The 13,728-nt window shown below is 41.3% G+C and overlaps 1 protein-coding gene across 2 annotated transcripts in view; it reads right to left on the reverse strand.

Annotated features, from left to right (window-relative positions):
- Positions 1–13,728, reverse strand: part of VOPP1 (VOPP1 WW domain binding protein) — a 64,257-nt gene that overhangs the window by 11,558 nt on the left and 38,971 nt on the right. For both annotated transcript variants that reach the window (XM_027715019.2, XM_039378396.1), the window contains exon 2: positions 9,777–9,835. In XM_027715019.2, the coding sequence (XP_027570820.1) occupies positions 9,777–9,835 (59 nt within the window). The remainder of the gene's footprint in view (positions 1–9,776; positions 9,836–13,728) is intronic.

A 13,728-nucleotide genomic window follows, 5' to 3' on the forward strand; every position in this document is an offset into this window, starting at 1 on the left:
CCGAGCCCATCTCCTACATGAGACTTTTCTAAAGCCGATTTCCCTCTTTCACACATCGTGATCCTAAGAATTGCATTTCTCTAGGGCAATGCTTGTTTCATTGATCAAAAGTTAACCCATGACATAGTATAAGATATAATCCATTAGCTGCTCTACTAATCTACAACTTCACCAAGCAGTCTCTCTTTTGAAAACTGTCTGCAATGCGATGTATGATTTAAAAGGTACATCTTTTCATAATTCAGTAGAATGAAAGGACTGTATCTGCATGTCTAACAACTTGTAGAAGAGCTTAATGCTACAAGCACCCCAGAGAGGTTATCCCAAGGAACTCATTTTGCTACATGTGCCCACTGAAAATGGAAATCAAAACACAGACCAACTCTGCACTCAGAAGTTCCACTTAAGTAACTATTTCTGTGTCTCAAAATGGTTTAATCTCCCTCCAGAAAGATGTTGCAACACAAAGGCCACATTCTTCCACTGGCATTCACTTAAGCTCTTGAGGAGCAGTAACACAAGCAAGGCCCTTGGCTGGTGGAACAGAGTGATAGGCAACATCTGCTTTCCAGCCTTGGTCTTACAGTTGGTTGTGTCTCCTTGGCATGTACATGGCTTAAGTTTCAGCAGAGACACAACTCCACCACAGTCACCTGCAGTTACAGGTTCTCAGCACCCAAAAGCACTTCTTTTCTTATATCTGGCAAAGGTGATCTCAGCGCATGCAAGAACAGTGCCTTGTAAAATGTAGGTCTGATTTTGGTGAATGGATAAGTAGATCATAATAAATATAACTGCTTCATAGATGAATGCAACTGTGACCTCAGTGGCACATCGGTACTTGAGAGTAAAAACACTGCTGCTGGTACCCAGGAGAGCACTAGAGACAGAGTTATCCAGATACTCGATAAATCGCCCGGCCCGTAATCACATAAGAAAATGTAAGGTAAAAAGGAAGAAAAGGTCTGTCAGGTAATTTTTTTCTAGAGAATAGATGCAACGGAAACAATATTTGCTCGGGTTAGAGTCCTGTCTGCTTTGACACAATTAAAATCTCCAAGGAGACAAGATACTTGGCTCCCGTCCTTCAAGCAGACATGAAAAACAAGAGCAGGAAACACCTGAAAAAGGGCTTATTTCTCAATTACTTTTAAGGTGAAGAGCTTATAAACACTGTCTCTGCGCAAGAATTCAACAGAACATGGCAAATCCTCACCCACTTCTGATGGGATGGGAAGTATTTGCTCAGCTGTTCCTATGAAACCAACCCTTCTCACAATCTGCTGCTACCCAACAGCTTACCATAACCCCAGCCCTCTCTTCTCAGACCCCAAGAGGAAATCCACCCTACAGAGGGTTTGTTGTCTGTAAAGGCAGCAAGCCTCACCACGTGGCTTTCTGGTCAGCACATATCCATCAAGAAATTTTCTCTGCTCCCCTTGTGGCAGAACCTAGCAAGAACTGACATGGTTTGGGCTTTATCCACTGGTATACAGAACTTTAATTAGCCATTTTTCAACATAGGCTGCAGGTTTTTCTTTCATAGAACAAAGCAAAGAAACAACATAGCTTAAGGCTCTCACAAAAGTAAGCCACAGATAATGCGTATGACAAGTTTGAATTTTCTGGAGGTGGAATTGTAAATTTCTCATATCAACAGGAACGAGGACTTCTAGTTAATCATCGGTCCCTTTATTAAGCAGACAATTAGTTCTTCATATCTCAAGCTGCTCCCAGTGGGCGAGCAGTCCTACTGCACCTCATCCCTGCTTTGGGAAATCATAAGCAGTCTGCTGGCAGGGGGCAATTGGTACCCAGGAATTTGCTGTCTGCCTCAGTTTAAGACACTAACACATAGTAAATCATTTTTTCCTTCACCAAACAACTGCCTGATCAAATACAGAGAAGGATAGGGGTACTAATGGTCAGCTGTTAGGTGCCACCAAGTCTTTCAAAAGTTTAATTCAGGGCCTCCCTACCTAGAAAGGGTTAGAAAGCTTCAAGATGACTTTGGTGTCAGATGCACCTTGATGCTGCTCACCTGCTGTCAAACCAGGTACAAAACTTCCTGTCCCGCTGACAGGAAGCCAGAAGAAATTCATTCTCATCCTCTCATTAGGGTTCTTGCCTGGGACATGGAAGATATAATAATCTGGTGAGTACTTCAAAGAGCCTCCACAGGAAAAACTGAGGCTCACTCATGATAAGTCAAAACTGTGGTTATCACATCCTCTGGAAATGAGAAGGGGATGGGACTGGGTTCTCTACTCCACCTCAGCAAGAGGAGGGTCTGATCTCACAGCAGTACTCCTCTAGATGACAAAGACACTGCCCTCTTTTTCTTTTTCTTCACCTTTCTCAGAATAGGCTGCCTACGCCTCATCAGTCCCCAACTCCAAAATCATTTGTAGTTTTAAATCTCAAATTAGGTCAGTCATCTGCCTGATGGCCTGTGAAGGCTGTAATATTAAATCCCTCTCGCCTTCCCAGGACTTGTTCCTAGCAAGATGAGTTGGGTGTTAATTTGGTAGCCTAATTCTCCCCAGATTGTGCTTTAGACAACTGATCCATTGAAGGAAATTCAAGTGCACAGCAAGGCATCTAGCTGCTGGGTGACTACAGCAGTCAGGACTACAACCTCAACAGCTGCATCAAAATCAAGGGGAATCTAGTCCCTTATTTGAAGCAAGGAATAGACCACCTTAAGGGCACTGACTAGTGAAGCTAGTTATGATGTTTTGTACTGTTATTGTTTAAGGCCACGTAGAACTGAGCAATGGTGGTCGGTTTCTGTTGCCTTTTTATACAGATGGTCTGAGAATTACTGCTGTCTTCCTTCACCATACAAACTGCGCACTTAGTTCTTGCATTGAACTACACATGCGAACAGGCCTTCCCTGTGGCTGCTCGCTGCTAAATTGGTGGCCCTGGTCTGAATCCAGGTCTCCGTTTCTGTATAGTCCCAGACATTCAAGGTGCCTGGAAGTGTGCAGAACTATTACACTGCCTCCCGTCTCTCTCCTCCATGCTGGCTTCAAATCAAATGGAAGAATAAATCAGCGGCTATATTACTGCCCTAAGCACACACCTGCTGACACTTCATGCAGCTGTAATTGCAAAAGGAAAGCTAAGTGTGACATCAGGAAAGCCAACTTAATTAAAAGCAGTAAACATAACAGGATGTGGAGCACAGAAAGTAGCTACTATCATGCAACACACCACGTATCTATAGTTTGGGAGGGGACAGGGAGTTCCCAGCCTCTTCTACACACATTGATAGAAGTGCCCTCTAAGCTATTTGAGTAATAGCAAGAGAAAAATCGCTTTTTTAATGCTTTTATCTGGAACATTTGCAGGTTCTTGATAATTATTATTATGGACTGACCACCAAGAACATAAGGGCTTACATTCGAAAGCCAGATGAATATGACAGTGTGATAAATACAACAAAACTTAACCTGCAAAGTTAAGAGAGGCATGTGGAAATGCACAAGAAATTTAGTTCAAAAACCATGAAAAACCACGAAAAACCACAAACAGAATATATTCAGTATTTTCCACAATCAGAAAAATAATTGACTCTTCCAATGCATGGTAGGAACATGCTTTAAACATGAAGAGTATTAGCAAGCATTAACTTTTGAGATTTACATTAATGTTCCTATACTAACTCTAAATGAAAAATTAAACAGATTTAATCAACATAAATGTGTACATGTGCTGTACAGTTGTCTGCTGTATGTAGTAAACTGATTTCTATGGCAGAAACATACTAGCCTAAAAATACAGCACTTTCACCTTCACATGTTTTCAACATTAATTCAGGTCCTGCTTTGGATAAGAATTAGACATTACGAGATGGCATTCCCCTGTGCTCATTCTGTTCTTCACATAATTACCAACAGCAATGGTTAACACTTTCTTCAAGAGAAAATGTGCATGTTTCTTCCTGGAATGTGCACGTTTCTTTCACAGGGTAGCACACCTTTGATAAGTAAAAACGTACTTGGACAAGGAACCCGTGGCTGAGCTCCAATGCAAAAAGTCAGTATTCAGGAGGTGGAACGGGTACAGGCTACCAAGGAGGCATTTAGAAATCATCACACATACAAGTAGGTGTGATGTTAGGAAAGCTGAACCTCACTTACAACTATCAGCTGCAAGGGACACCAAGTCCAGCAAGAAGAGCTTCTACCACCACACTTGCAGTAGATGGTATCCGTGGACAAGCTAGAGAACGGTAAATGTCATTTACTTCAACTTCAGAAATGTTTTCCATACTGTCTCTCTCAATATTCTTGTAATCAAGTTCAGACCTTACAGTCTGGACAGGTGAACAGCTAAATGGGTTAAAAAGAAAAAGACCAAACAAAAAGCCCCTGGCTGGATGGTGAGGCTCAGAGGGCAGTAGACACACGCTCTTCCTAGAGAGTATGAAATAAATGCTGGTAGTACCACAGAGGTCTGGATTGGTCCTGTAGATAAGCATGTTGCTGGAATTGGTGACAGAGTACTCTCATCAAGTTTGGAGATTGCACCAAACTGGGGATTACTCAATGAGCTCAAGAGCAGGGCTGCCAAAGCCTAGACTGGTTGGAAGAATGGCCTTACAGGAACCTCATGGAATTTGAACAAAAAGAAATGAAAAGTCTTTCCTATGGGAAGAATTAAGATCTTGCTAGCTGTGGAGCAGCTCTGCTGAAAAGGCACCAGGGGTCATGGTAGACAGCAAGTCAACATGAGTCAGCAGTGTAGCATGAGCCAGCATCCTGGGCTGTGTCAACAGAAGCCTAGCCAGCGGATCAAGGGAAGTAACTATTATCTTTTGCGAGCACTTGTTGGACCATATGTAAAACACCACATTTTGTTTTGGCATCTACAGTAAAAAGAATAAAACTGGAATGAGCTCAGCAAAAGGCCACCAAGATAGACAGGGGTTGTGGTATTTGCCCTGTGAGGAGAGAGTGACAGACTTGGGCTTGTTCAGCCTAGGTATGTGAAGAAATTTATCCATGAAGAGGACAGCTAGGCAGCAGAGCAGGTTGCACAGAGAGGTTGTGCCATCTTCTTCCTTGGAGTTTTCTCAAGATCTAATTAGGTAAAGTCCTAAGCCACCTGGTCTGACCTCATGGCTGACCCTGCACTGAGCAGGTTGTTGGACTCAATGTCTCCCAAGAACCTTCCCACCTGAGTTATTCTGTTTCCTAATCTTCTAATCTGTTTTCCTCACTACTTCTCTTGGAATATCACATTTTTAAAAGCATAATACACAATAATCCAACAGGATTATTCAGGAGCTGAAATAATGTTAACTCAACACTGGGTAATATCAAAACTCTAAGTCAGTCACCCTATGGGTGACTACTTCACTGACCCAGTGACATCAGCCATGATATTTCTATTGCTGTGGACACATGTTTATCATTCATACTCAAAAAAATTTGTGCTGCCTTATAAACATGCCATAACACCTGGCAAGGAGAGGATTAGAAACACACAGGTTCTAGCATCTGGAATTCATCACCTCATTAAAAGCCCAGATGTGATGGCAGCTAACAACTGGCATTCACTTAAGAGTTGGATTCAATGATCCTTGTGGGTCCCTTCCAACTCAGAATATCCTGTGATTCTGACTCAACTGAAGAAAAAATAAACAGAAGAGACCTATGAGATTGATCAGTCATACCAGGGAACATATTTCACCCTGCAATGAGGGGAACATTCACAGTCATTCTAGTCAAACTACTCCTCATCAGCAAAATGTAAGGCAGCCTTCTCTCTCAAATTCATTCCCAGTTCAGAATTGGAAAAAACATCTGGAGTATCTTAAGCGCTGCTGGCATCTGAATATGGAAGAGGTGGTTTTGCCATTTAATGCATTCATTATGTCACTATTCAGATTATTGTCATGAAAGAGAAGTCCCTTGACCATTTCTTCTGCCAACTATCAACACATCCAGAATAAGGCTGAGCTGGCTTACTTAAGTGAGAGTAGAACAAGGATCCTTATAGAGCATCAGAGTCGAGTCTTTTGAGGTAGCTTTCTGAATTGCTTTCTCTACATCCACACAAGGAGATATACGATTCTAATTCTTTAAGCAAAGTCAGGAATAAGTCAGGTCCCTGCTTTTCCAAAGGATAAGAGTTAGACTCCAATAGCTAATTCCTTTCTCCTCCTTATATTTGTTTATTTATTTTTCCAGGCCATATAATAAACATTTTGCTGAAACAGGAGAAAAGTATCTAACTGGCAACAATATCTTGTAACTCACAGAGCTAGGATATGGAGAAATGATTACTTTGGTTAGTGAAGTAAGTTATGAGCAGTCTTGGAAATTCTCTGTATTAACAGTATAAGACTAATGTATGACTCTCAGATTCCTAGTAAGCTTTCCATGTTCATTTCTGGTTCTGAATAACCTGAATAACACAGGAGAGGAAGAAAAGTTTGGAAAAATTATCAAATCCTCAGTTGAGTCTTAAGAAATGGAATTCTACTTGGAAGAAGTATGTTTGAATTAAATTAAAGCTTACTGATGACATATGAAGGATAGAACAATTATGTCCAGTTGAAAAATAATTTTTAAAAGGTACTAATACTATTAAATATTTGGACAGAAAGATGTATCAGTTCTGTAACTGCGATCTTCAACCATTGCCCTAGCTGTTAAGACAGAAAGCATAACCAATGTGTTTTAAGAAAGTTTTGAGCAACACCTCAACAGATTTTCCTTTTTTAAATAATTACACTGAAAGACAGATTGACTAAAAAACTAAAAAAAAAAAAACAAACCAAAACTTAAGCTCCAAAAGAAAAGTCATATCACTGCAACTTTTACCTCCCTCCCCTCAAATCTAGCTGAATTTCCAGAACACTTATTTTGGCACACTGATTTCTTATCCCGTGTTCCTCTTGCTTAGCAGACACATTCTTATCTCTGTCTTTGGATGGCTCAAGCAGAGCCTTTACAGGAAAGATTAACTCAGCTATCTTGCCTTTAAACTTCTGATAAAAGCAAACCACCATTTTATGTGATGGTCCACTGGATTTCTATTACTCTGGGTAATTTAAAAAGAGGCAGCTTCCAGGAGGATGTGCCTACCCAGAAGTGATAAGGCATGCAGACACGCCAGTCCAGGTATACCTCAGTCCCAGCACTCCACACTACATTTGTGAATTGACAGAGGATTTGGCATTTCTGAGCTGATGTGCCAACTTTTTCATTATAATACAAACTGTCTTCATGAGAGATGTTACATAGTGCCAGCACTGGACTGAAATCACTGGGAAATTATTAAAAAGAGTTGCTGGGTTTCGTAAGTCTTCAAAAATAGTCTCAAGACCAAAGGAAAGACTACATATGTTAACTGGGTAGATAAAAAGTTCTATCAGAAAACCAGCGACAGAAAGGAATGGAATCTAGTGCAAAATCATTTAACTAAATATATCTGCTTCTTACGGACTGTTGCTACAGAAAGTGTAAGATAAAATAAAACTCATTTCACTACAGCACATTCCAGATATAGATTTGCACAGAGGAGGCACTCTCAGGATAAAGTTACATATTATGCCTCCAGATGATTTAACATATAACCATATGCTAATGAAGACAAAGCTATTCATGCCTCCTCCCCCATAATATGCAGAACACTCCCTTCCTCCCATTTCACCAGTGTTTGCCAAAAACTATACCATGCTGATTCAACACTGACTCGAATGTGCTAAAATGAGCAACTTTCTGTGGGATTAGCAAATTGAATTAACTCAGTGAAGGGTCAAACAACTGCTGAAGCAATGGGGCTTCACCCTAAAATATTGAGATTGGTGTTGCGCCTCTTCTCCACCCTATAGGTGTGAAAAGACAGCTCAGGTAGGAAGCAGCCGGGGATCCTAGACAACAGAAATTGAAATTGCATAAGTAACAAAGTAGGAAACCTCAGGCACTGAAGATCTAAATGACCTTCCTATTGTTTTGATCATGCCCCCTTTAAACCTACCGGGTTCCAATGTCCTCAAATACCCTCTCTCCCCTCCTTTCTAAATTTCTTCACTTGTCAAACATTATCTATCCTCTCAGCTTTACCATACCCAAATCCTTATTGTCCTTCCTTAGTGTTTCTTCTTTCCCCTTAAACTCATAATCACAGCAACAACAGCATTAACGTGACACTCATCACCATCTAAACAATCACCTAGCACACACATCCCACCCCTTTCCCCTTCCTTTTTCCATTTACTTACACTGTGCAGGAGACTGGAAATCACAACACTTTTATGCAGTGATTCAGATAACATGGTGCTGCAGTAACTACCACAAAAACACACAAGAACAGTCTTCTGATTGACCTGACATTGCCAATGTACAACAGGACTTTTTTTGAACCCCCTCCTTTTGCACGACTCTGTATGTATTTACCTGGGGCACAAACGGTCTGAACTAACACCCAATATCTAAGCATTGCCAAGGGAGACAAACACTGGCTGTCAAAGTATGTGGGCAGAAACATAAGCAGAACACCAAGGTGACGATGAATAACACACTTCTGAATGTTAAGGTACAGTAGGATTTTCATAATTTCATAACATTCCAGCTCCTTTCCCACATTGCAGCAAAACAGAATAAAATGTAGGTGGAACCAAAGTCCTGTTGTTATTAGCATGCAAAGAAAATTCTCTTATTTAAATTCCCCCATCTGTTCTGGCCAATCATTTATGAGTAATTCTCCACATTTCAGTCACCTGAAAAAAATACAGTGAGTTCTAGGCACAAACACTTCCTAAGAAGTTAATATCCAGGATTATGGATGATTAAGTCATACAGTGTTTCATTCTTTCAGTGAGCTTTGTTTCTTGCCTAGCTTCCTCACTGCTTTTTGTCTAGCATTTCTCTCCCGCTTCTGGCAGATGAAGTGGAGGTGGAGAAGAAAAGGGAGGAAAGTTCTTGGGTAGCATAAGGATTACAGTATTTTCCAATCCTTCAGCAAGGAAGAGCTTGCTCAGGGAACAGACAACCTAATGCTGCTGCCTACTCTTCCACCCCATTTTGTTTTTATTTTTTTAAACCTGTGTTTACAAGGGTTTGCAATTATAAAGTTATACAACCTGGGGACAAAATTTACCACATTTATCTCCTTTCTGCCCCGAAATCCACATGGAATGTATCTCCCACCCACACATTCCCCCCCCCTCCCTTTTTGTTCTTCTGTGGGCAACATGAAACAGAAAACTGCAGTTTAGAGAGATCCTCAATCATACACCCACAGGTCATTTACATTTGGTTCACAACCAAGCCTTATGTGAATGTAGACATCACTCATCAAAAGGACAGTTATGCTACGGATAACAAATCATCTCAACTCCCTAAATTAAACAACAGCATTAGCAGAAGAACAAAGTTACTTTCAAAGCATTCTTGGTATTCTGTCTGATTACCTGTCCTTGTTCCTAACAAAGGGAGAACTGTCCTCACACAGCTCTCCTTCTGTTTCCTTTCAGTGTTCTGAAATAAGAGCTGTTTAAGGACCTGAGTTTTGTTTTCAATTGGAAAGGTCACCTGGGGTGTGTGGCAAAATGAATCTGTACGCTTCTTTTAATAAGGAGAAAGGGAAAGAGATGGGTCATAGAGAAGGAGGGAAATGGAAGTTTATTGCAGCTTCATTTTTATTATAGAAGTCTCAAAGAACTTATGGAAGAAGTACAATTAGTGAAAGAACAACAGTCTAAGAGCCTACAGAATCTAATTCTCTCTTGAACAAGGAAAGTGATGATTACTTACATATAATATGTAGGATATAATCCTTCAAAGTACCAGCAATGCTTTTTGGCCTCTGTACACTACAAAGAAAGAACAAATATGGTATTAGTATTTGCACAGAATAACATACAATTATAAACACAAGTTTAGAGTATTTATAAATACTGTGACTCTGAGTAGTTAGGAAAGGTTTATATTCCCAAAGCTTTCCCAATCCTGATACACACAGTGACTGGGAAATAAATGGCACCGTGTCCTGCCAAGGTTCAGATCCCTCATGCAGGGCTTTGTCTGGGGAGCCTCACAGCTTCCCATGGTTCACAAACAATGTCAGTACATTCGGCGCAGGCACAGGATCCAGCTGCATATGTTCCCTGCCTTAAAAGGTCACAGACAACATAAAAGCCCACTTGTGATTACAGTCACTTAAGAGAACTCTAAGGCATAAGCAATTTGATGACACTATGCCTATGACTACACAGTAAATACAATAATTGTAGGGAATTATTCATCTTTTTGGAAGTGTCTGGCATGCAGAGCCAGGCTCAGAAAGGAGCAGAATGAAGAACCATCTATCCCACCTCCTCTTCCTACAGCCTAGAAATATCTCAAGTGTTCATTAAAGTACTGGGGAAAGGAAACCGCTTTCTGCAGCCCAGGGGTATTGTTCTCTTTTGCAGATTGTCAGTGTATCCTTGTTAAGGGATGGCGACAGGCATCTTCTCAGCATGTGTGTGCCGGCAACGTGGGAAGCACACATCGTTATGGGCACTGCCAGAGTACAGACGGCAGCTCGGAACAATAGCGGCGCTTAAGAAAGAAAACCAGATGTCAAGCACAAACTCTACAAAGTACAAAATATTTCTGTGCATCCTGCTGGCATCCCTAGCATGAAATGCCATCTTCATTGCAGACATAGCTCCAGGAGCTCCACTGCAAGTTGCATTCCCTGACCGCATACAGGCAGGGCATTGTGGGACACCCGCCACAGAGCAGTGAGGAATATCTTGCTGAGGTTTTAGCAATGATTCCCTCTGCTGCTCCCACCTGACACCCACTGCTGGAGAGTGCTCAGCACGCTGGCAGTGCTTGGATCATCCTTCATGTTCACTTGGCAGCTCACCTTTAAATAATAGCTCATATTAGTTTATTAGCCTCCCCAAATCCCAGAATACTAAATGAATCCAGTTAAGACAAAGACAAAGTGTTTTAAGATCCCTGACTCTCACTCCTCATGAATAAAAAAGGCTGCAAGCTCTTTAATGAGCATCTGATGAGCTAAACCACAGACAGATCAATTACAACCCATGAAGACAAACTGCTATGGATTAAATTGTTAAGAGTGGTACAAGAGATAGGGGGGAGGAGGAAAAGGGGGAAGATGCTTTTGATGCATGTGATCAGGCCTTTTTCCATTAATACAACAAGTTCACACTGGTCTTCAAGGTGCACAAGCTTTAGCTTCTTCTGAAAGAACCAGAGTTTTTTCCTCAGGATAAGCACAACAGAAGCCTTGTTCCCCTCTCAAATTGATGCCACAGTCCAGGCAGCATATTCTGGAGGGCTCCATGGTTTCTGCTGGAGAAAGTGGTGTTGAAAGATCCATCATTGCATTTGCCCTATTTCCCCCTCCCCCACTCTTCCTGCTTCAAGGTTTCCAAATCATTAACCCTTCCTTCAAAATATTTTCACTAGATGGTTGTTTTCTCTTATTCTAAAATTAGAAATATGTCAAGTTTCTCTCTATAACACCCTGGAAACACACATGCATTGTAAACGCAGCAGGCGTGCTGCTAAATCACTGAAAAATACTTTGGTTCTTCACCTTTGGAGGCTGTAGATCAGCAGGCATTGGCTAAAATCCCAGTGCCTGCAGGTCGACTCCTTGGGAAGTCTCTTTCCAGAGTACAGCTTGGGGTGTAGGCCATTAAGTGTTTTTTCATTCCCACTTCTCAGCCAATATGAGTCACCATTTACCTCAACAGCCTTAAAGCCTTTGTCAGTCCCAAGCATTTTAACTGATGTTTTTCCAGCAATGTTTCTGAGCACATGGACCCTTTACAAGTGTAAAGCAGACATTTATATTCAGCAATCTTCCCCATATTTTAATCTGCTTTACAAGTTCTAAAATGAGTTGGGAAGATTCCTCCTTCCAACACCTCCCAAGTTATAGGACTTCTGTTTCTGCCTCTAAACAATTCTCTTTTTCAGACAGCCAATACCTTGACTACTGTCCTAAGAAAGGCTCCAGCTTGGGGTAGTTCCTTCTACTTTACAGGGTTTAGTTACTTGCACTAAACATCCTTTGGTGCCCTAATTTGCTTTTATATTGGCTCTGGAAGAGCAGGCACCAATCCCAATTCCACCTTTTTTTAATATCACAGTGCTATGAATACTGCATGGCAGTTGTTCAGCTCTCCTACAAGGAAATCGGGCACAAAAAGCCAGTGGACTTCAAATGTGAGCAGCAGAGCCAAATCTGATACACATGACATGTCAAACAGATTTACACGCATGGGGCGAACTGCTGCGGTCCCTGCTCAGTTAAACTCCTGCCGATCTCCATGGCAACTTTACTCCAGCAAAGCCTGACATAAGGCAGGCGACTACTAACCACTGTCTCTACTGCTGGTTAGCAGACCTCACAGGAATTTGCTGCTAAGAATAAGACAAGAGTGTCATTGACTCTAAGGATTTGAGTGTCTTCAGCACTCAGGTTACCAGAGAGATGAACAAGGTGGTCAGGGCACAGATTAATTTTTCCCATCCCACACACATCCTCTGAAAAAGGCTATGATAATCCGCCTCTTGCCAAGATCTAAATTATTCTTCTGACTGGTATTGGCCTCATAGCCGAGCTGGTGGAGAGCCATACAAGAGTGAGAGGAGACATATGCCATCAGCATCAGGCTCTCAGCCTTTGGAGAGTCACATCCTTATAGTTGTTTTAGACTATTAAAACCTCAAGAAACCACAGTTGGCAGGAGCTCACTGCAGCCGACAAAACAGATACCAAGGGAAGAGTAGTTATATTACTGCAATACGATAGGACCTCAGACATCAGGATCAGTGCCCCCTTTGCTAGCTCCAGCACAAAGACAGGCCGTATCTCAGTTCCTAACAAGCATTCATTCCTGTATTTAAAAAGGCACACCCATTCACTAATAGCAAAATAGTACGTCAATGGTTTTTAAACTAAGCTCAGGTACAGCCTTGCTGATACTTTCAACTTTTCTAGGCAAAGGGCTCTGCACATTCTGCTTATAAAATTCTTCCTTCTATGTCCTTTAGCAATTTGGCACAGCTATAAAATATAAATAAAAGACTACATTCATTTTTTAAATAAATGATGCAGGTCTAATTGGGTGTGCATATGTATTCTTTAGAGAATTAATGGTATGTGAATTAGCCAGATGCTTGAATACATTCCTTAAGTTTGCATATCTGGAAAGAAAAAACACAAGCCTCATTTTTTTTGTTTGTTTGATTTTAAATAAATCAGCATCTGTCTTGTAGACTGTTTGAAAGACTGCAGCAATGCGAGTTGCAAGCCACCCTTTTCTGTGGCCTCTAAATTATTTCAGATTTCCTTTAAGAAATGCGCTTCTTGCCACAGATCGAAATTGCAAATGTTACTGCTGCTAGTAAGAACAATGAGAAATAGGAGTTACTAAAACGTTAACCAAAGACTGGTTTTGATCACACCATAAAACACAGAACACAAATGCATATGTATGCACATGGTGTAGGGGACGACAGAGCAGGCAGGCAGCCTGCTCACTGAATGTTGGATGGTACTCCACAGATCATTAGCTATGCTTTGCAGGATTTGCAGAAATACTATCTGTAGCAGGAACGTCCTCCCCATTGCACATCATTATCTCTCAGTCCACAGGACAACAAAAAGAAAATAGATCTGACCAATTAATTACTCTTTGCAATCAAGGGAGCAGTGGATTCACACTTAGTGCTT

The sequence above is a fragment of the Pipra filicauda genome, unplaced genomic scaffold (genome assembly GCF_003945595.2).
Source record: "Pipra filicauda isolate LSUMZ 115617 unplaced genomic scaffold, ASM394559v2 scaffold137_size4652046_pilon, whole genome shotgun sequence".
NCBI lineage: Eukaryota > Metazoa > Chordata > Aves > Passeriformes > Pipridae > Pipra > Pipra filicauda.